The sequence below is a fragment of the Centruroides vittatus genome, unplaced genomic scaffold, assembly GCF_030686945.1.
Source record: "Centruroides vittatus isolate TY-2023 unplaced genomic scaffold, ASM3068694v2 contig_364, whole genome shotgun sequence".
NCBI classification, from domain to species: Eukaryota; Metazoa; Arthropoda; class Arachnida; order Scorpiones; family Buthidae; genus Centruroides; species Centruroides vittatus.
In genome coordinates, this window is record NW_027122188.1 from 2,001,014 (window position 1) to 2,024,123 (window position 23,110).

The following is a 23,110-nucleotide window of genomic DNA, read 5'->3' on the forward strand; positions in this document are numbered from 1 at the left end:
ATAAACTCGCACTGGACCTTCCTTCCACACATCGGCCATATATTCACGAAGATGCTGGCAGGAAGACCGTAAAGAACAGTTTTTGCGTCCGAAGCAAACCTCATACCTGTTACTTCCATTTTTTTAACTCTTTCTAATCTGTGGGCGCTAAGAGGGTTTTTTTAACGAGCTCATTGTGAGCTCTGTCAGACCCACAATGGGCTGGTGACGACTGACTTTTCCGACCCGTCGGGATTCGATCTCGGGCCCCCAGAGCATTAGGCTGTCACCTCGACCATTCGGCCATCCGGCCACCTGGCGCCCCATTCGACATTACAAAAAATTCTACGGGTTCATTTCGGCACCTACCCGCGTTGGCCCACCTTTAGTGACGCCGCTGCCTCAAAAATGCTTATAATTCATTTGATTATTATTGCGTTAATATCATAGTACGAGTACAATGTTAAATCGATCATAATAATTACTTGACCATATACATACTGAATATATAAATTGATATTTATGCTTTAATAATTTATTTTATGTATATGATTGGAATAAGTATGGTGTTCTAACATCATAACCATTGTGTACTATGTTTTTATATATAAATACAGTATATTAAAAGAGATACCTCCTGGCGTAAGTTATAGCAAAAGTCCTTTTGAATGCAATCAAACTGACGGATGGAAAACCAGTCAAAGCAAATCCTTCAGATATGTAAAAGTGTTTATCTTCGAATTTCATTGAGAAAATTGTTCCTTGCTTCTTCGAAATGCCAGAATTTGGAAATTTAACGAACAAAGACATCGTCATTTGTCTTAACGGAGGAATGTCTTTTATCTTCACTAAATGATTCGACTTTGGTTGGAATTTCAGCGCGTACAGCATCCTCTTTTCTGAAATTTTAAGTATTTAAATTAACTCTAAGAAACTGTACCCTTCACAGTCGGATATCAAACGGTAATCTGCCATGGAGATTTCCTTTGCAGATTATCGAATCAAACCACTTAAACCATTTTTTGTGCTTTCAGATAACCCCGTATTATGTAATTCTGTATTCGATTGTCACCACACTGTTGTCCGACTGAAATACAGGGAGCGTTGCGGAGAAAGGTCGAAGTAATTCCACCAAAAGTAGTGGTTGATCCGCCCTCATCATAGACGGGATGGTCAACGACTACTAATTAATACCGGCCTACTAGTATTATATAAAAAGTGATCCGTCTTACACAGGTTGTGATGGCTCGCTTTTAAATAGATTTTCTAAGCTTTTTGCGCGAAATCCTGAAGTTTCCGTACTTATTAGAACTAAATATTACATTTTTGTAAATTATATTATTAATTGTCTTATTAAACTACATTTACATTTACAATCTATTACATTTGCTAAACACGTTTTTTCATATAATTTTAACTTTTAACGTGGTGACACAAAGAAAACTGAGTCTATTATGGTTTAAGCCAGGAACACAATGGGTCAGCTGAACGGTAAAGGATAGAGTTCGACAGATTCCTGGGTTTCTCGAAAGGTCCTGATTCGATTCCGGATCCCCGAGATAGGTCAGACACTTCGTATTCACTCAGTCATCCAGCTATTATTTGACAGCTTTAGATAAATTTTGCAAGTTCCTTTACTGTTACATTTAGTGTTGCTAATTAAATACTTTATGAAAATTAAATCTTAAAATTAACAGAAATACATCTTTATATATATCATTATATATCGTATAATGTAACAACTTATTCCTTACTTAATCTCAAATAATGTCAAAAAATATGGCTCACGTTTAGCGCACTTTCTTCCAGTAAATTCCGGCTGACACTTGCATTGGTAGCGAGGAAAAGAAGGAACACAAATTCCTTTATTTAAACATGGATTCTTACGGCACTGATTATTTATTTCGCAACGTTTTCCTTCAAATCCCTTCAAACAAACACATTTTTCGCTTCTTCCAAGAACAATGCACGTTCCTCCATTTTTACAATCATTTCGGAAACACGTTAATTTCTTCTCACAATAAAGCCCGGTATATCCAGGAGAACAACAACACGAATATTTCTAGAAATAAATTGTTCTAATTATTAACAACTATTTTAAACACATGATACTTCAAATGTGATATTCCATTAAATTCCACCAAAAAATAAAAAAATAAATAATAAAAATACCTGTATTCTATCAATACAGGTTCCGCCATTTTGGCATTGGTGCGATTCACAATCGTCTATGTTTTCTTCACAGAATTCACCTCGAAATCCTTCTATGCACCGACATTCAGCAACAGTTAATCTTGTATTACATATTCCCCCATTTAAGCACTTAGCTAATAAAGCAATAATTCGTATATTACCATCTAACATCACGAATGTTGAAACAATTGTGTAAATATATCCATACATTTTCTGCACGCATTAATATATTTCGCAAAATTTTCCCGAAAATCCAGGTTTACAAACGCATCTGAAAGTTCTATTTTCTGAAACACAGTGTCCTTCGTTCCAGCATTTGAGAGGACAATCGTCTATTGGCCTTGCGAATCTCCATACAGAGCAGTTGTGCCCGCTAAATTCGGGTCTGCACAGGCATTTATAACCTTTCGAAGTATCGCGACACGTTCCGCCATTTTCACACTGGTTCTTTTTACAGACTAAAACATAATGTAGGCTTAATTCTTAATCATTAATTTTTTTCAAGCGATCTACAAATGAATCATTTATAGGCCTACTTACGATGCTTTGCTTGATAAAACTTTTTAGACGATTCATACTTTCTGCCAGGATAGAAACTATTTTCATTCCATTCTTTAAATGTTCTATTGAAATAATTGGCATTTGATATTCTAAAGATTTCGATATAATTTATTATTAGATAAATGAATAGTGCATGAAATTAATATTATGTCCTGTAAATGAGATGCAATAATTCACTAGTAACTTCTTATTTCGCGTGATAAAAAAACAACTTACTCTTTATCATCAATTTTCACGCATAACTTCCATAACTTCGCCATATTTTCGATATTGTCTATACTTTTCAGCACTGGGCATCACAGAATTCGAATTCGTCAAGAAACTACATTTACCATTTCCTATATATTCAATAGTAAAGTATAGAGATGTGGCAGTAAACACGGCGACAATCCTAGTGATATTACTATAAACTATTCTTTCTATCAATTTGCGTTGAAATTCATCATTTATAGCTGCTTTTTCTTCCAGTAAGTCCGCTTTATCTTTATCGTAAGGCTCTAATGAATGCAAAACAAATCTGTGGTTTATCAGCAAGTGTGCTAAATACAGTACAATTAGTAGATTACGGAAATAACTAAAATTCATTGTATTCGTGGCTTGGGATGTAAATAGACACTAGTAATAGTACAGTTAATAAAAATAAACAATAGAAAATTATATTCATTGTTATATTAAATAATAATAGAAGCATTAATAAGTGAGTTTTCAATTCTTGCAAATTTTAATTTGTGAGATTAAGCAGTTTTTTGGCGCCAGTGTGTTTTTAATAATTTGAGAAACGATAAATCACTTTTCAATAGCGTTGAAAAGGATGTTAGTTATTTATGGAATTAAAGGTAAGTCCATTACCAAACCATTGGTAAAATCCCCATTTATAGAATGATAACAGTGAAAGTTTCGGGTAAAAGTGACATTTAAGTGTCAACTAGAAATTAGTTATTTATTTTAAGTTCCCAATTCGTGTTATGGTGTTGTAGTCGAAGTGTAGAGTTTTTGCTCATGCTAATTTATTAGTAAATACGTTCAGTGGACATCCCAATATTTTGGATAATATTAAGTACTGACTCTTATTATACAACTATGTTCTTATAGTACGTACCAGTACCAGTAGGTGTGCTATGTAAGCTACACAACTATCATTTTCAAACGAAAATTAATCGAGAATTATCTCCAATTAATTATGTCTCGAGGGAGTTTTCTCGCTCTAATCTCGTTTATTGAAACGGATATTCGGAAACTCCAAACTATGTAAGCGTTGTGGACAGACTGGAGAGATCATATCAAATAAAACACCATTTATACAAAAATTAACTTAGAATTTGGATCCAAATTCTATAGACGTCAATGGAATGTAGAAGAATTAAACCTCGCGAACGACAATCTTATGGAAGGGTCGCCATTATACTCGAGTATGTAAAGTCGTTAAAACTCACTTTAGTGCTTGTATAATTTAAAGAGGAAAATTGTATAACAATAATAATTCAATGTATTATCGTAGGAATAGAACTTTATTTAGGAAAGTAACCTCTTTCTAATACAGGAAAGACTTACTATGAGATGTTGTGTTATTATAATGTTTCTGTGTAAACTTTTTGTAAAAACGGGATCTTCACTATGTGAATTTGGTTGGTACAGTTAAAAAATAGAAACAGATATAATGACAAGAACGAGCTACACGTAGCAGTATAGCATATAACAGCAGAGGTTAATGTACGGCCCGCGTGTCAACTCCGGAGTTCTGCACACACTGTACAACTTCTTGTACAAACATCGAGCACGAACGACATAATTTGTATGTGCATCACGTTGCTAAGTTTACAAAAAATAAAATATCGCAACAAAAAAAATAAATTTAGAAACATTTTAACACGGACTACATTGCTTGAGATAATCTGCATAATACGTACAGTGTTTCACAGAACTAACTAGAAAATCACAAAAACAAAAACAATAAAAATACACTTAGTAAACTTAATTTTTAATTTTGTTTTAATTTTTTCACTCTACCAAATCGGCATTTCGTTTCTCTTTATATAATAGAAATAGAAATAATAAAATTACAAATAAATATCCCGCAACTGTTAAACAGAAAACCACAATTTTCAGTGGTTTCATGAGCTTATCGATAATTTCGTCGATATTACTATCGGGCTTCTTTGTTACGTAGTCATAATAGTCCGATTCCTGCGTGTAGTCTTGTCCATGTCCCGTGGGCGTTTCTGTTCGATTATCCACAGTCAGGATTTTTCCACAATTCTTATTGTAAGTGGATGGCTGAAATAGTTTCAGTGTTTTTATATCTTTCACGTTATTACTAGAAATCTCTAAATAAATCTAAAATTATCGTTACCCAGATCAATTTTGAAGGTAGAGTCGCGCGATCATCCTGTTTGTCATCGTTGAAATTGCCACACAATCCACAAACTTTCCCTTTCCGTTTTTGGTTTATAAATAATTTAACCTTTGTAGATGAGTACCAAACGAAGGTGACGTACAATTTAGTCGAAACTGTTAAAGAATTATCCAAATTATCTCTGGTGATTCGTATGTTAGTATTTATGACGTATGGAAGTTCTATTGTTTCGTCGTCGACGATACATGTACCCTCTGCGGTGATCCTCAACTTTGCACAATTAGCGATGATGATGAAATCGTTGTGTGTGGTGTTACTTCCCGACTTTTCGTATCTGATACTGAATTTTCCTTCAAAGCAATCGTGTAGAAGCGCATACTGGCACATTCCTTTGTGAGTAAATGTTGACAAATCGAATGTTCGAAATCTGTTATTGTCGAAACCGCAGTAGCGTGATTCTAAAATGGCGTGTAATTATCCGTTATAAAATAAATATAAAGTAAAAAATAAGTACAGTGATGCTTCCGATCAGTTTGCACCAGTTAGCAGATACAGAAAACCAAGATAATTGCTATACATCGAAAGAATATTTGATTTTCTAATAAACTCAAGCTAATTACATAAAATATTGCTGAAAACGTCAGTTATAAAATCAGTTGATGCAAACTAAGATGATTATAATCTGCTGCTTAAAGAAACTATAAATTTATTATATCTCGTGTTACTAACAGAACTTGGTGAAAAATTCTATTGAATGGCATCACTGATTACATATAATAATAACGATCATTACTTGGAATACACAGCAAACAACATGTCTCGGGATCTTGTATCATTAATTCATTCTTGAAGACAGATCAATTTTTTAAAACAAATTATCACGGAAATTTTAAAATCAGTTCTCAAGACACTTACTCTACGACATAGTCCTGTAGGACAAAATATCTTGTAACATCGAATAACTGTCAAACGGCATCGACACTTTTGGCAATTTTCTCTCCACGTATCTCCATTCTAATTTCATAAATAAATAAATAATCAACATGAAATTGTCTTAAATAACTTAAAATCCTTATTTACCATATAAATTTTATTTCCTCTCACGCATCTTTCTGTTTCCGCATGGAATTTAATTAAATGCAGTTAAAATTAATTCGTATTAATGAGATAAAATTGTCGGTAAAATGTACTGTACCCGTGCACGTTTTTTCATCACTTAATAACCTCATCTTCGGTGGACACGTACAAGTCACGTTCCCAAATGAACTTTTGCAGGAATGACTGCATCCTCCATTATTTATTAAGCATTTGTCTTCATCTAAAAAGAGAACATACAATGTTTCATTAGATCTTCCAATATTTTCTGTATTTTGTATTAAACATTAATTTATTACGGTGTTGGCAAAACTTTCCATAGAAACCTTCGCGACATTCGCACATTTTTTCATTTACACATCTTCCGTTTAAACATAAAAACGAAGAACACAAATCCAAATGCTTTAAACACGTTTCGTCTGAAAACACACAAATTTCACAGTTAATTTAGCAATAAATTTTCAATCGATACATCTTTTGTATAAGTATGTGCTGTATACATTCAACGTTTATCAATTTCTACAAGATTTATTCGGAAACATTGTATTATTGCTGTGGTGAAAATTATAATCTTTATCTCTCATTTCTGCCGATACGACGACACAGACTGTCGTCTCTACGAACATTTATATAATATAATCCACGTTGTCGTAAGCGTGGCATTCAGTTACGCTGTTAGGTATTTAATATAGTTAAGCAAGAATTAATACATCGTTACATTCAACGCAATTGACTACCCTTTGTCATTACAGTTAGGGATTTCAAATACACTGACTGGTTTAACGCTTACAAGTAAATTGTAAACGGTAACCAGTAATAGAAAACGGTTAACATTGCCGTTAATTTTTAAGTTTTAATGTCAAATGCAAACATTAAAGCATTAGTAATTGTTTAGTTGCCAACTTATCGGTGAATCGAAACTACTAATTTTCACTGTGCTCCGTCGAATTGAATTTCTTCTTCTCTTTTAAAAAGAAACGGTTTTATCACCCGAAAGCTAGCGACTAAAAGAATGCAGCGCGCTCTATCATTAAAAAGTATCAAGTGCCAGCGCTGCCATTCGAATAAATGTACCATTGTAAATACCATTGTAAAACCATTGTATTCGAATAAATGTACCAAATGTACTGTACCTAGTACCATTTTGTCAACGAACATTCTGCTCGAATAAAATCGTTAAAAGGAAAGCACGTGGTCCAATGTACGATTGTAGATGTACCACGAGCTTCCTTGGGGCATGTGTCCCATTCACAAACTGTTCGGTTTATTTTAATAAACACACGACGCCATTCGTTACTTCCGCTCATTCAATATTTAAACCCAACACATTTACACACTGTGTTGCTTTCATAAACTTTGCAACTTCGAGAAAAACTTACAAGGTTACCTTGTAAGTTTTTCTCAAGTGCGTGACCGCGGATCCTCTCGTGCAGCTTCCTAGTACAAATTACAGATCATCATCAGATCTGTAATACGTTAGACAGGTTAGACGTAGACATAATGATGATTATAATAAGTACTGTACTTATCGAGTAAAATTTTCTTCTGTGCGAATTTCACTGTGTAAGCGGTTCCATAAGACACTGTACAATTATATAGTAGCTGCTATGTCTACGCTATTACGATAATATTTCTATCTATAAATTCTCTACTCCCATAAACAAACTAATGTGAGATAAGCCGGGGGCTACAGGAAGGTACCCTAGTAACCACTTTAATCGGCAGGTTGTTAAAACCGACCTCGGAGTCGTCGGATTGCTTTAGGAGGGCAAAATGTGAGTGGGGAGGTCGTGAGGGAGTCGGCAGGTGTGCCCGGATAAACAGAAGACAGGTTTTACAAATAACAAAATAAAGGTTTATTAATTGACTAACTATAACATACATGAGGCGCTACACAGAGTTAAAGGAATATACAGGTTATACGGCTAACTGCGGTTATTCTATTGACTATTTACAAAGGAGAGTGTTGGGAATGCGAAACTAAAGCGAGTATCAATGTCGTAAACTGTATGTGGACTGGCAACACTGCTAAGAAAGCACGAAGCAGGAAGAAACCTGTTCTGTTGGCGCCGAATTGTATGGATGTATCAACGAGTGTATATCTAGTCTTAGATTAAAATAAAGTTCAGTTCTAAGTTAAAGGATTGCCTCATCATTGTCCCAACAGAGAGCGACTAATTTAAGGTGACCAGATTTTAACATTGGTAAAGCGGGACAAAATTCACGAAGAAAGGGAAGGGTTGTCTTGTTTTAAAAAAATTGTTCTAGAGCAAAAAAATTTTTTCATAAAAAAACGCATAAATTGTATTGCATTTTTTAAAATTTCAACATATGTAAAATTTACAAATATAATAAACATATATACTATTATAAATTTTTAAAACCTCTTTATTCTTTTACATATTTCTCATTTGAGTGAATTTTTTTAATAAATCGCTGTCGTTGTTTAAAATGTCATAAAATTTTTCACGAGAATTTGTTAAATTATATTTTACACATAATATTGCTTTTATAGTCTCAACACTTAATTGTGATTCGTGGGATGTCTACACTTTACCATCTGTTCTCTGTTGAGATTTTTGCTGATGCCCAATATTTAACCTTTTCCTCATCAATATATTTTTTTAATACTGATACTTCATTAAAAACATCATTTTCGGAAATATTGCTATCTGGAAAATGTTGACTAATGTGATCGAATGTCCGAATTAAGTTCTTGTTTTAACATGACCCAATGAAAATGTTCAATATCATTGTAATATCCCAGCAAAGAATGCCTGTTGTTCACAGACACAGCCCTCAGGGTCGCATTCCTCTCTCTTGTTCTAAACGGATTAGTTACCACCACCCAAGTAGGAAGGGTCGGAAAAGAAATGTCTACAAGGGACAAACAATAGACGAAAGAAAGGAAAATATACAAAAATTAGAACAAAATATATATCTAATATGGCGTACACCACAATACGAAACAATCTTTACCGAATCTTAAATATAAGACGCAAGATTATGACACATAATTGACAAAAATTTAATTTTTCCAAAAAGTCGGGACTTTTTTAGAACGCCGCGGGACGCGGGACAAATTGTTAAAAATCGGGACTGTCCCGCCAAAAGCGGGACGCCTGGTCACCTTATCGTATAACGGACGCTGCGAACAACGGACTTTCTGTTTGGCCGTTACGTGCCTCGAGCAACGGACTGGCTGCGAACAGCGGACTTTCCGGCATAATTGGTGACTGCTCCATGGTGCGTTCTTTAATGCGTCTCCGCTACTACGGGAGTGCGCTGCTGTTTGTAGGCATTTAGAAACGACGGTGAAAGAAAGGAAGATGGCGGCGCCCGCGCTATCAATAGTATCGTGATGGATGAATCTATAATTCTAAAATATGAGCTTTAAAAGGCAAAAGAAGGGTCCCAATTGTAAACCATAAAATGGATTATTTGTTGAAAGAGCATTCAAAATAGCCTCGAAAAAAAATTCATAAAGACACTTACATGACCGCGTGCGCTAACTCGCACTTTCACAATTTCTAAATTTTCATTCATAAAACCACGTGATGGATCCGGAAACGAAACTATCTGAGCCATGGAGGACGCCATGTTGATTTTCACCGTAAACTACTGCTATAAGCGACCGTTTTTGCCGTTCGACGGCGTGCACTCTCACCGGAATTTAGGAACGCGTTCCGCAGGAATTTTTAAATGGATGTCGCTCGCGCAGAGTTACGCGGAGGAATAAAAGAACGCACCCGATGTTCATTTTTTATGATACAGTACGGTTATTTTATGCTGCGGAACGAATTAGCTGTTTTAACATGTATTTCTATGAGAAAATGCGTTTCGTATAACGGACGTTTCACTTAACGGACGTGCACCTGGAACGGATTAAGTACGTTATATGAGGCACCATTGTATATGGTTTTCTCTCTTAGTAATCTCTTGACTAACCACAAAACTTGCAATATTAACATTTTTGGAAGATTGCATCCATAATTAAATACAGAACTTGATTTTTCTTGACTTCTGAAGTTCCTCAACTGCTTTCCTTCTTGCATCACCGACAGTATATTTAGTACTAAATGACACGTGTTTAGTTGTAAAGTGTGTCTCCAAATTTCACTTCTTTTTATGCACCAATTTTTCCTGACAAATAAGACAGGTCGGAAGGCCATTTAAGCTTTGAATAAACGCGAAAGTCTCGGTCCATTCAACTTTAAATTCACAGTTTTCGTCTTCCATTTTTCTTTGCTTCTTTATTGTAGCCATGTCAACTAAAAATGTTTCATTTTATAATAATAAAGTCACCAACACAAAATATTACAATTTATAAATTGTTGACAAAAATACCTGTAGGATTTTTAGCGAGACAGACAAGCACTAACCACTGTACACAATAGAGCAGTGGCGTGCCGTCATTGGAAGCAGTGGAAGCAGTGGAAGCACCACTTCCACCATCCAATGACCTTTCCTTGTACAAGGTGCATCTAAAAAGTTTGATGAATGGTCCCATAGTTGAATAACCGTGCTGGTTAGGATGTTACACTCATGCAGACGTAGTGAGAGACTTGCCAACTAGTGCTCCCTAGCGTCGAAATCACAACAGTTAAACAAGTGCACGCAGCAAACAATGCAACGCAGTCAGTGTGAGAAGGAGTGTCACTGCGAAATGGAGCAACGGGTGAACATTACGGCACTTCCTCGCTACACACCAGGTGACAGTTCTTCAACACACTCCATATTCTCCAGATCTGTCACTTGCAGATTTCTCCTTGTTCTCGCCTGAAAGGCCAACGCTTTTCCAACTTGTGACAACGGTTGGAAAAGCGTTGGAAAAGTTGGCTGAAAGGCCAACGCTTTTTAACTTGTGACAACGGTGCTTCGTGCAATACCGAAAGAAGTGTTTGCTAACAGCTTCCAGCAACTGTACAGTACTACCGATGTCAAATGTGTGTTGTTGCTAATGGCGATTACTTTGAATGCCAGTAAAGGTATTTTGTTTGTATCTCTTGTTTTCCTTTATTTTATGAGACCATTCACTGAACTTTTCAGACACACCTTGTATTTTCTAAAATATAAATTTTCATATTTAACGTACTTTGAATTAATTAAAATTAATATTTTATTATAACTGCATTATGTATCTTATTACAAATTTCTATACTACAAGTAAAAAACACGATAAGATTGCTATTGTATATTCGAATATCAGTGGCGGAAGGAATGTCGAAACCGGATCAGCTTCCACGGCGAGAATAACTGAATGGCGTAAAGCAGCCAGAGGGCATTGGCGCATGCGCTTTACAGAGCACCAACTCAGCCGGTTTAGCTGGTGGAAGCTACCCACGTGTAACATTTCCAACGATTTTATCCCTTAGCCACTGGGTAGGGAGCTATCTGACTAAGTGAATTGTTTAAGAATTAAAAAGTATTCAATGTTATTTTTATGTACGTTTTTTTTGCAAAGTTATATTTAATTATAATTTTCTTTTAATTATACTGTAATTATATTGACAGATTTTCAGACATGAAATCTTTAGAATTTTTATCACTTTAGATGTTAATAATTTTAATATTATGAAAAACAATTTTTCCAAGCGTGTTTTAATTCTTTAAATTAAGTAAATTTTATGGGAAATTTTTTGATTTATCTAAATTACGTAGCGAATCGCAATATTTATATTCGTGTCCAAACTATCAATATATTGACAAGTAACTCTTAGACATAAAACATATTATAATTAACGTCGATCCGAACAAAGACGTACTAAAAGAATTATATGATTTAATATCATTAATTTTTATGGTACCATCTTCCAGTGCGTCTGTTGAGCGCAGTTTTTCGACCATGAAGCAAATTCATATATTGGCCAAGAACACGCGGTCGGAGGAAAAATTATCGTTGCTAGCGTTGCTTTCGATAGAAAAAGAGCTTTTAAATACGTCGACGACCAGCGACTTTTAGGATAAAGTAATTAACGACTTTGCGGAAAAAATCGCCGAATAGAGTTAGAAAAACTTTTTTTAATATTCTATAAACTATCATTGTTTGTATTATGTATGTATTATTTGTATTTTAGAACTAAAATACGTAAATTGTTTATTTTTGTCATTTCCACTATATGTTTAAAACTTTTATGGAAATTTCATGTACCGGACAGGTCTGACCCGTCACGAAAGACGCGAAAAAACGGTTAATTTAGAGAAAAATTTATTAGTTTTAAAAAAACATAGGTAAAAGTCATTTGTAGTCGGACACCTATTGTCTATATCAAACTGCCAGGCAGAAACTATAAATTGCGGAAGGAAGTCGTCCTATGATCGGTGGAAGATCGAATTCGTCTTCGATTTTGACTTTTCTCGCGCTCCAGGTAAGAGTCTCGTTACGTTTAGTAACGAGGGACCGACCACTCGGGAAGCGTGATTGAGGGAGAACGACCAATCAAGATGGACGAAAGAAAGAACGGAGATTGATATAATCTCCGACCAATCGAGGATACCTGGCACTCGGTTAACGTTCCGAATAACCAAAACGCCGTGTGTCAAGGCGCAAAAAAAAAGAAAAAAAAAACAATTTCTCGTCTATTGTGCCAACCTGTAACCTGTGCCACTTCGGATTTAGACCGTGTCCCCGACGCCAACAGAGGAAGTCTCCCCCGGCCCTCCAAACTTGTCAACGCCACTGTCCCCGGGCCATCGAAGAACCACATCGACGCTCAGGACGTCCGAACGGTTGATTGTCCTATAGGAAACTATTTTGTACATAGTGTATGTTTATTTTATGTTTCTTTTTTTGTCGGGTTTTCTCAGATAAGTCTCTTCTGCCACCACGCACGTACGAATGGACCATAGGCCATCACTGACGCGCAATTAATGGATTGCCCCTGGAAGTCGGCTTCTTACAGAAACACAGCTTCTCTATCATCAAATGTCACGGCACGCGACTAACGATTAAGACTTCAGTCTACCGCTCTGACATCGAATTCGGGCTGTTGAAGAATCCAAAGCGGTCTGTACCTAATGTGTCGAGTTCCGTTCCATGCAGTCCGGCAGCCCACACTGTGGATCTTAAGAAACCAAAAATAAATAAGATTAAGACAGTTCACGATGAACAAAACCAGCTGTCATAATGCTTGCAAGTACGATGAAATATACGATAAGCACGAAGATCTTTAACGAGTTAGCAATACTGAAATAGGAGCGAGAGGCCGGATGGCCGAGCGGTCAAGGTTATCAGCCTACCGGGACCCGGGATCGAATCCGGACGGGTCGAAAAATCCCCAGGAATTTTTCGGGGGTGGTCCGTCCGGATATGTCGGGCCCCGTCCCTCACCACCCGGTCGCCCCATTGTGGGCCTGGTCGAACCCATAATGGGCTTGCTATAAGAGGCCCTCTTAGTGCCCACTGGACGGAAAGAGTTACAAAAAAAAAAGAAAAGAAATACGAGCGAGATTTGTGTGCAGATAATTTCTTAAAAATCTCTGTAAATTTATTATAGTAACAGAAAAATTCATAACAATGCGATTATTGATGCGAATGTGTGAAATTCCATTTAATCCATGCAAGTTGTGATTACCAGAGCCCCTTCGGCCGCCAATTTAAAGTGTTTTAATCTTTAAAATTGGCGTTTCCACTTCCCGGGACGAGGACCCAGGGGTTGGATTTGTGGGAAGCGAGTGTTCGGGTTGTTTCATTGTGTGGAATTATGCAAAACGAGGCGCTTGACGTGTAAGTGCGTGAGTGCGAGGATTCGAGTAAAGGTTAAACGGTGTATATCTTCGTGTACAGTGATGTTATGTCCGTGCGTGCGTGTGTGTGTGTCTGTGTGTTCGGAGAACATCTTCGGCACGTCTGAAAACAGAAAATCCAGTAAATTTCGATACGAGAATAAGATGTGTTGAAAATGAAATGAAAGAGTTCTTACCATCGGAGATTTCGGCAAATATTCACTTGTACGATAAATGGCAAATTGGTCCTCTTCCTGGTAAAGTTGAGGAGGGAGATTCTTCTCCCTCCCAAATGTTCCTACAAAACACAAAAACAGTGAGAAAACGAGAAGTTGATTCATTTATTATCTAAAATCAAAATTATTACCTTTATCAGATAGACTTTCTTCCCGAACAGTGTCATGAGGAGAGCGAAGGACCTGACCAAGCCTATCTTAGCCTAACCTAACCTAACCGGAAGCTCAATCCTCGTAACAGCTGTTTGGGAAGAAAGGTCGGCCGAATGTCGCGTCCGGTGAAGAAACGTGTCACGTCCGGGTGTCACAATCGGGAGTCAAATCCGTTGTCGTCGACCGAGTGTCACGTTCGGGAGACAAGTCCGTGGTCACATCCGGGTAAGAGAAGGTCACGTCCGAGTAAAGGTGTCATGTCCGGGTGAAAAGTGTCGAATCCGGTCAGAATGTCGCATCCGGGTGCAAAAGACGAGTTGGGTAAAACCGAAGAAGATCACCGCCTAGGCCAAAGGAACCGCAGCCACCCGCAACAACAAAACCGCGGTTCCTCGACTTCGGCGGCGCTCTCCTCCGATTCTTCCCTGTTCCAAGTTCGGACAGGCGGTGGCCCTAACCCGTCCGTCGCGAGCTCGGACGAACTGCTGTCACTCTCTACGTCTTCCACAACAAGGCCTGTGGCCGGCTGATCCCTGACGACCTTGACCAAGTGGAATGGACTCAGAACTCTCCCGCCTCCGGGAGAGTCCCACGCCACACGCACTGGGGGAAGGTCGTCACCACCCGCTGCCTCTCGCTCGACGGTCTCCAACGACACCGAACATTCGGCAGAGACCAAGTCCACCTCCGGCTCCTCGAACGTCTCATCGGAGCCGTCCGAGGAACCCCCTCCCTCCGGCGCCGGCGCCACCGCATTCTTCCGTCGGAACCTCCGGCGAAACCACTCCAACATCTTCATTCTGAAAAAAAAAAAAAATTGCAATTAGTCGATTAAAACAAAAGCTTAAATTAATGTCTAAATTCTTCCGAGAATAAGCAGAATGCTCACCGCAGCTGCCTTTTTAAATCTAAAAAATTCGAATCCGACCATCGAACGACGTGACGAGATGTCTTCTGGGACCGATTAACGCAGAAAAAGTTCAAGATTATACTCACGACGAATCGGAATTCGGATAGCTCGCGTTAGATCCTACCGGAAATTGCTAGAACGTTCCTACTGTATTTGCAGTAGAGAAGACCGACCCGGAACGAAGAAACTCTCTTACGTGTAATTTGTATTTGTACGACAGTAAATTAAAGACACGCCGCACGTAGCCATGAGGAAAAGGCACTCGAGCCCGAGTCGTAACAAGTGTTTCGTTCTAGAGCAATTTACCTAACGTGTACGTCAAATAAACGCAACGACGGCATTTAAAATTGCAAAGAAATTGCCAACGAGTCGACCAAAACACAAGACAAACGTACGAAGAAGCGAAACCCGCCCGCATCCCAACTCGCCATTCGGGACACGAACGTTTAACTGGCACAAAGCATAGGCAGATCGACTGCACTCGGAAAAGACCACCTCGTGGAAAGAGACAAAGAGCCTAAGGAAAAGAATTCTTTGTGTCCAGCCTGTATAGATAACTGTTAAGTGTATTAGTATTAGATGTGTTTGCAGACAATTTAATTCTGACAAAATAAGCCATTGAAAAGCGTTGTAAGTAGTACATAAATTGCATGGAGAAGTCGGAGGTCAAAGGGCGAAAGTTTTGACCTGTCCAAGGAACATCCCATGCTTCGGAATACGGTCTCCGTCCATCAATGTTACCAGAGTATATTTCAGTTAAAATTACGATGGAATTCGTATTTAAACTTAGTATTAAATAATTTTTAATTGAATTTCTATAAATAATCCTTATTCTTTGACCGTGTTTATAAAATATAAAAGAAATAATTACGAAAATAAACCAATGAGCAAATACTTAATCCGTTTCCGGGGCTTCGGTCGCTTTCCAATGTGGCGGCTCGTTTAAAAGTCATTTCGGATCCTGATTCACAAGCGACGGCACATTTAAACGCAAATACGCCGGCCGATGTCGTCTTTGAAAGTTGGACTAAACGAAACGAAAATAAAATCTTACAACTAGCTAAATTCTAATTAAAATCTTACTTGGTATAATGTAGGCGTCCAAAAGTCTTCTTAAAACCACGTTCCGGTAGCAAAAAACACTGACGAAAGGCAAAAAACACAGCGAAAACAAGAGCACAGAGCGCACACGTCCGTCCGGCAAGCAAAAAACGTGCAAAGTGACGCAAAATCGTGTTGCAACAATAGAAACGGTAATTGTTGCCGTTTCTATGGAGATTAGAAAGCGCCTAACGAATTCGAATGCGATTGACGTAATGAATTCTTTTCGAATTTTAAGGCTAAATATCTGCATTTTTTACGTTTCTATCCCCCGAATGACGACAGATTGGGATCGAGAGACTCCCTACCACCCTCCGCCTTCGGTTTCCATTCTCCACAAGGGATTAGAAGCAAGATTTTCTATAATCGAACGTCTCCACCCCCAAAACTAGAATAAATCATCCCTCTCGTTCGTCCAGTATTCTCCGATTGCAATTTTTACTAAATTTCGTAATATTTCGTTTATCCGACGCCATTTTAAAAGCGATTACCTGACGTCTTCGGACGTTGGTTATATGAAATATGCGTGTTATAGTTTAGTTACGAAGTGATGAAATATACGATGAGCACGAAGATCTTTAAAAGAATTTCGAATGTTTACAGATGACTGTTTCTACGCTCAAGCAAACTTAAGCCTTCACGCGATTGAAGCGCGTGAAGGGGTAAGTTTGCTTGAGCATAGGCAGCCGCCTTTTTAAACCTAAAAGATTCGAATCCGACCATCGAACGGTGCGCCGAGATGTCTTCTGGGACCGATTCTCCAAGTAATATTAAATAAATTCTTACGTCTAGGGTCAATATGGACTAAGACTTACCTGAAAAATCTTTAATCTTCTCTGCAAAAGTCTTCAAACAGCAAAAAAAGCAACGCAATCCAAGAGCACAACAAGAAACACAATCGAACTGCGAATCGTCATGCGTGACGAATTTCGAACAAACGTTAAAAGATGTTCGAATTACGTAAAAATAAGAATTAAAAATAATTAATTTTTAATGTTTTTTCTTTTTTAAATTTTGCTTCGATCATTTTCTTGTGTTCGGAATTTGATAAATAAATTATTTTCTGCATTTACGTGGTGCAGAATGTCCACCGTGGACAGGTAAAAGACGATCGTTTTAAATTCTACGTTTTGAGGCTTGATTATCTCCGAAAATTGCCCGAAATTCGTTTGATAAATATCTTTTTCGTCCATCGGATGAAATAAATCAAATTCTTAGGATTTCGATTTACGCCGTTTACGGAAAGATTCATCGGTCGCCGTCGGGGTTGCGGGTTTCGCGTATTAGTGCGACATCAAACTGGATAAAGTTAATATTAAAAATACCGAAAAACCTATATAATACGCCCGAACTAAAATGAAGTCGGGTCGGAGACAAAGGGGAAACCGTCACGGAGGAAAACAGGCCGAACCGGGGGAGAAGCCACTATTCTTTCTCCTCGAAATATTTGGCTTTTTAAAGGATCTGTTTCCTAAATTTTTAATTTGATGGGTTAATCAATTGGACACTTCCGTTCGACTTGGTCCGCGAGTGTTGATCCAACTTTGAAACTTTCGCTCGTATCTCTCACGCCGTGATATTTTATTTTCTGACGGCTAGGATTTTTTTTTTTTTTTTTTTTTTTTGCCTTCATTACTTACAACGCGACAATTTCGCCTTTAAAGGAATGCTACATTTATTTAGAAATTTTGTCAAGTCTACGAGAGTCAGAGTCGAAGCTAGATTTTTCCCATCGGCGTTGCACACCGTTAGTTCGCGTCGACCCGTGACCTCAGGGGGCTGCAATTGGAAAAAATTGTAACGTCTAAATTCCCGCTGTCCTCTGTTCATCTGTCTTAATCTCGAGAACGGAGTTAGATGAAATCCGAGACCAGATATGGAAACCTCAGAAACGGGAGGCCCAATTAACTATATAAGAACTTCCGATGCAAACCGGAAGTAATGGTTTTTCAATCCAAAACTCCCCCTCCCCGAAAGCAGTTAATAGATGACCGGCACGAATCTATTGTTAAAGAAAAAGTATGATGTACAGGGGCAAGCCACTACTAATTTCAGGTGGAGAGCATATATTTTAAATTAAATGATTTAAAAATACGATATAAAAATTGCAGCCCGGCATTGTGACCATGTCACAATAAATAATTGTTCGTACTTATAGTTTGTGAAAACTGGTTTTATCTCGTGAAAATATTTAGAATGAATAAGCACATTTTGACCTTTGTCGTGTTATGAACCACAATATTGAAGTTAAAATCCTTCTAAGAGGTAATAAGGAGTGGGAAATGGAAAAAGCGTTGCATTTGCCCATCAAAAATAGACGAAGAAAACATGCCAGTAAGTGCAAGGGTATTAACCCCCCCTTCCCCTCTCCTAGAATATTACCATATTGAGATATTGAGACGAACTAACCTTTTGTTCGTTATGTTGGAGACGCTGAAGCCGTGAGCCCGAATAGGGACTAGAAAATTAATCCGAAATGCATTCTTAAATAGGCGAAATAAAGAGAACTTTTTAAACCTCGGTTTCTGCTAGTTGTACATAATTAAGAAAGACGTGATAAATGTTACTAGCCTCACTATTGGAAGAAGAAACCTTCACTTATAACTTTTTATACGTTCTCCAGCCTGACGAAATAGAGTCTGTCTCCTCGAAGTTAACTACCGTCCTTTTCCCGAAGCCTTTGCACATTTCTAATCTTTCGAGTTGTTTCGGCCGAGGCACTATTTTCTCTCGATGGTGTCTTTTTCATTTCTAAGGAATGACGAAATTGTAGGGTTCTTCTAAAACCCTACAATTTCGTCACTCCTTAGAATTCTGTGCTTAGGCTATCTCCTTATAGATGGAACGGAGGTCCTTGCGGTATGTGACTACCACACCGTGTGATAAAACTGCCTCGGTTCAATATTCGGAAAGGATAGATATCTACAAACCGGTTGGGATAAATATATTAATAGATAGTCCATTTACATGTTACTGAAGACCTATAATCATACAATTTAGCTAAATCGCTGTAGAGGAAATTGCCGTCAACTTTGATGATATAAACAATACGAACGATGACGTCATCTATGGTATATCAAAATATATTTTAAATTATCATCACGTTAAATTATCATCACGTTTAGTAAAATCGTTATAAAAAGTTTTAATTGGCATAAATTTCAGCTTTTGTAATTTTGAGTACCATTTTGAATAAAATTCATTGGTTTCCATGCAATTATATTCTTATAAGCATAAAATTAAGCCCTAAAACCGAAATAGCTCCATGGGAAACCCCGTAAACTTTGACCTATCGACCCGGAAGTTTTGCCAGTGGTAACAAGAAAGGCTTAAGTTTAAAATTTGCGCTTTCTGGACCCAGTGGTTTCTCTCTACGAGCATCTGCAGTACCGGATGAAGAAAAATGAGAAGAAAATGCCGCTTTTTTTGCAGATTTCGAATGCTTATATTGCAGCAGCCGCTTGATACGAAATCTTGAAATTTTGCACATTACCTAAGAGAACAATTGTCCTTCGAACGACACGAGATATTCGAAATTACCATAGGTGTTTGGGGGCGGAAAAATCGATTCCCGAAAATCGGTAACTCTGATTCCGGTATATGTAGTCAGTCAGTGACTTTTTTACGGCCCATCCGGCCGTAATTGGGTTGCAATTGAGCGGAAATTGCATGTTTGAGCGGTTAATGTTTAATAAACTCATACTTACAAGTTAGTTGAAGTCTTTGCAGACATATAATTTGAAATTTTATATGACAGTAGGACCTGCTTAAGGTGATCACCCTTGGAACCGAGATAAATGGTATGATTAATTAATACTTTGTAGCCAGAGGAAATTATTTCTCATCTTTCAATTTTTAGAACATTTATTTAATGTGGAATGAATTTAGTTTCTCACGGTAGCTGTTGTTGAAGCAATTTCTGATAATGGAAAATACTACAGTATGTGGGAGGCGGATGTTGATCTTTACTTGTCGACGCCACCAGGACATGTTTTGGACTGTGAGCCGCCTGCGTGCTACACATACTTGACCGCCCCTATCAATGCTGATCGCCAGGGCCGGATTTATCAATCCAGGGGCCCTGGGCACAAATTCGGTGGGCGGCCCCACTTTAAGAGTAGGCAAATTTAATGATTTAGAAAATTTACACAAAATACTGTACTGTACTTTCAACTAGGAAGTTGTAAATTTCATTTAAAAATAAGGTTATTGTAAACATACATATATTTTATTGTGTAAAACTAATTATTTTAATTTAATTGAAAAATACCTATGTAAATTTTTCCCGAATTTTCGATGTTTCATAGTTTTTTCCCGGGTTTGGTTTTCTTTGCCTGTGGCTCTCAGGCCACACTAGGCTGTCGCAGTAATAGGAAAAAAAAAAATTATGTTTAAACATAGTTTTGTGGGGGCCCTGGGCATCGACCCCAAATGTCCTTATGTAAATCCGGCCCTGCTGATCGCGAGTAAATTCAAAACCCACGAGAGCGTACTATCGATAGTTTCGTGTAGTTGACAAGGGTTTAAAAAATCCATTAAAATATTTGGTATATATTAATTTTAATTTTATTCAAATCAAACCTCTCCGTTGATAATAGGCGCCTTTCTGCAACGCCATGAAATAGAAGCTGTAAATTAAAATAAAATTTTTCTTATTTAGTATATGAATATGTGTTGTATATAAAAATTTCATCTAAATAAACAACGCATCTCTTTGTTTATTTAAATTGGGCTGCAATTTGAAAAAATTGTAGACCTATAAATTCCCACTGTCGTCCTTATGCCTGTCCCTTTTTAGTTTCGAGAACGGAGTTCGATACATGAAACTAAAGACCAAATATAAAAAGCTTAGGGGCGGCGTGTCCCGATTAACTGTACATCATTCAAAAAGTTTTCTCCCCGAAAGGAGTTAGATAACGACCGGCAGGAGCCAGTTGATTATTATATTTACAGTATAAAAAATTATATTTTTCAGTGCACTATCGGCCGCCAGCGTGCATGCACGCACTGCATACCTACCAAAACCGGCCTTGAGTCGTTCTAAGCGAGACTTTGTCGGCCTCCCATCCATCTTTCCTATGTGTTATATGTATAGAGCTAGTGGAAGGAACGGCGAAACTAGATTGAGGCGCCTTTAGCGGCAACGCCGGGTAACAGAATCGGGGCTACAAAGACAGCACCAGTGTTGTTTCACCTAGTACTTTTGTACTAATCTAATACCTTTTTACTTGTTCCAGTACCAAGATACCCAACACCATTTTCCTAGTACTATTTATGAAATCCTAATATCTTTCCTTTCAATTTAGTACCTTTCAAAACATTCGTTTTAATTCTATATTTCTATATTTTTCTACTTTACTTTGGCAGTAAATAGATGTTTTTATTGCTTCCTCATTCAAGTGCAGCAGTTGAACGTATTTTTTTGCAATTAAATTTAATAAAAATTAAACTACAAAATCGAGTTGTTAAAAGCAACAATGATAAAATGTTACACTTGGAAACCATCATTTGCTTCAACCATACAAAAACATTCTAGTGAGGAAGATTCTGATGATGACGATCTTACCAGTGATTTTTCAATGTGATAATTTTAAAGTTCAGTACTTCATGTTCATTACTTTTGTTTCATCATTTTGTTCATTTGATTGTCGTTGAGGAATAATAGCATTCTTGCAACATATGAATTTATCCTGTATGAACTTTGTATGTTACATGTAAAACTATTTATATTTTAATAAATAGAAATTTGATAAATTCTAAATGTATATATTATTTATAAGTATATATTTAATAATATATAATATATACATACATTCTGCAGTTTAAGGTCAAAATAATGCCTGCATTAGTCAATACAGTCACTTCTCGACTTACGACGGGGTTCGGTTCCGCAACTTCGGACGTAAGTCGAAATGGTCGTAAGTCAAGAAGTGACTGTACTTCAACAAAACAGTTAGCCATCTTACACAAGCACACGCGAAGGGTAACTAACTACACAACAAAACTAAAGATGACGTAATCAATCGCCAAAAGCGTGCAAGATATATATGTATATGATATATATTCCACGAAACCTATAAAAAATTGATACATTTTAAAAACTTTTTAATGAAATTTTTCGTCATAAGTGCGAATGGTCGTAACTCGAGAAGTGACTGTAGATCATTGGGACTGAGCAGTATTAATATTCTAATATTTATTATACTCTTAATTTTGTACAATTTAAAGGGTGGTGTGGAAGAAGTAAATTATATATCTATTTCATGGTAAATAATGAAATTTGTAACTAACCATATATATAAAGGAACTTCAATAAGGACCATAGCAATAGCTAATAGTATTGTATTAACAGGGAAATTCTTATCCTCATTTCCTCAAAATACTAATTTTGCTTCTTACTCTTTTCTTCCACAGATCTCTTAAATTCAAATATCACATCATATGCCAATTAATATCTGTTAGATTAACAAAATAACATAGAAAAAGAAAATTACTAAACTTTACATTAGAGAACTAAATTTAAAATAGAGCCAACTAAGGTTAACAGGAGATTGGAGATTGGTTAGAATGCATCATTATGTAATTAACCTCAGGAATTAAATTGCAGTCAGCCATTTCTCTTTCGTCCCGGGGTAGGCCAATTATTCATGCGGGAACGAATAAAACTTTGTACCTGGCGGCGCAGTAATATAGGTAACACTACAACCGACCACACAAGTTATTTTTTGAAGTTTTGTGTGGCAGAAAGCTGTTTTTCATTATCACAGGCCAGTGGCGTGCCGTGACATTTGATGATAGGGAAGC

The 23,110-nt window shown here is 37.2% G+C and overlaps 1 protein-coding gene across 1 annotated transcript in view; it reads right to left on the reverse strand.

Annotated features, from left to right (window-relative positions):
* Positions 1-2,993, reverse strand: part of LOC136975202 (neurogenic locus Notch protein-like) — a 60,225-nt gene extending 57,232 nt beyond the window's left edge. The window contains exons 1-6 of the mRNA XM_067270238.1: positions 2,950-2,993; positions 2,713-2,870; positions 2,440-2,630; positions 2,152-2,385; positions 1,768-2,041; positions 614-878 (exon numbers count right to left, since the gene is read on the reverse strand). Of these exons, the coding sequence (XP_067126339.1) occupies positions 614-878; positions 1,768-2,041; positions 2,152-2,385; positions 2,440-2,630; positions 2,713-2,870; positions 2,950-2,993 (1,166 nt within the window). The remainder of the gene's footprint in view (positions 1-613; positions 879-1,767; positions 2,042-2,151; positions 2,386-2,439; positions 2,631-2,712; positions 2,871-2,949) is intronic.
* Positions 2,994-23,110: the final 20,117 nt, after the last annotated feature.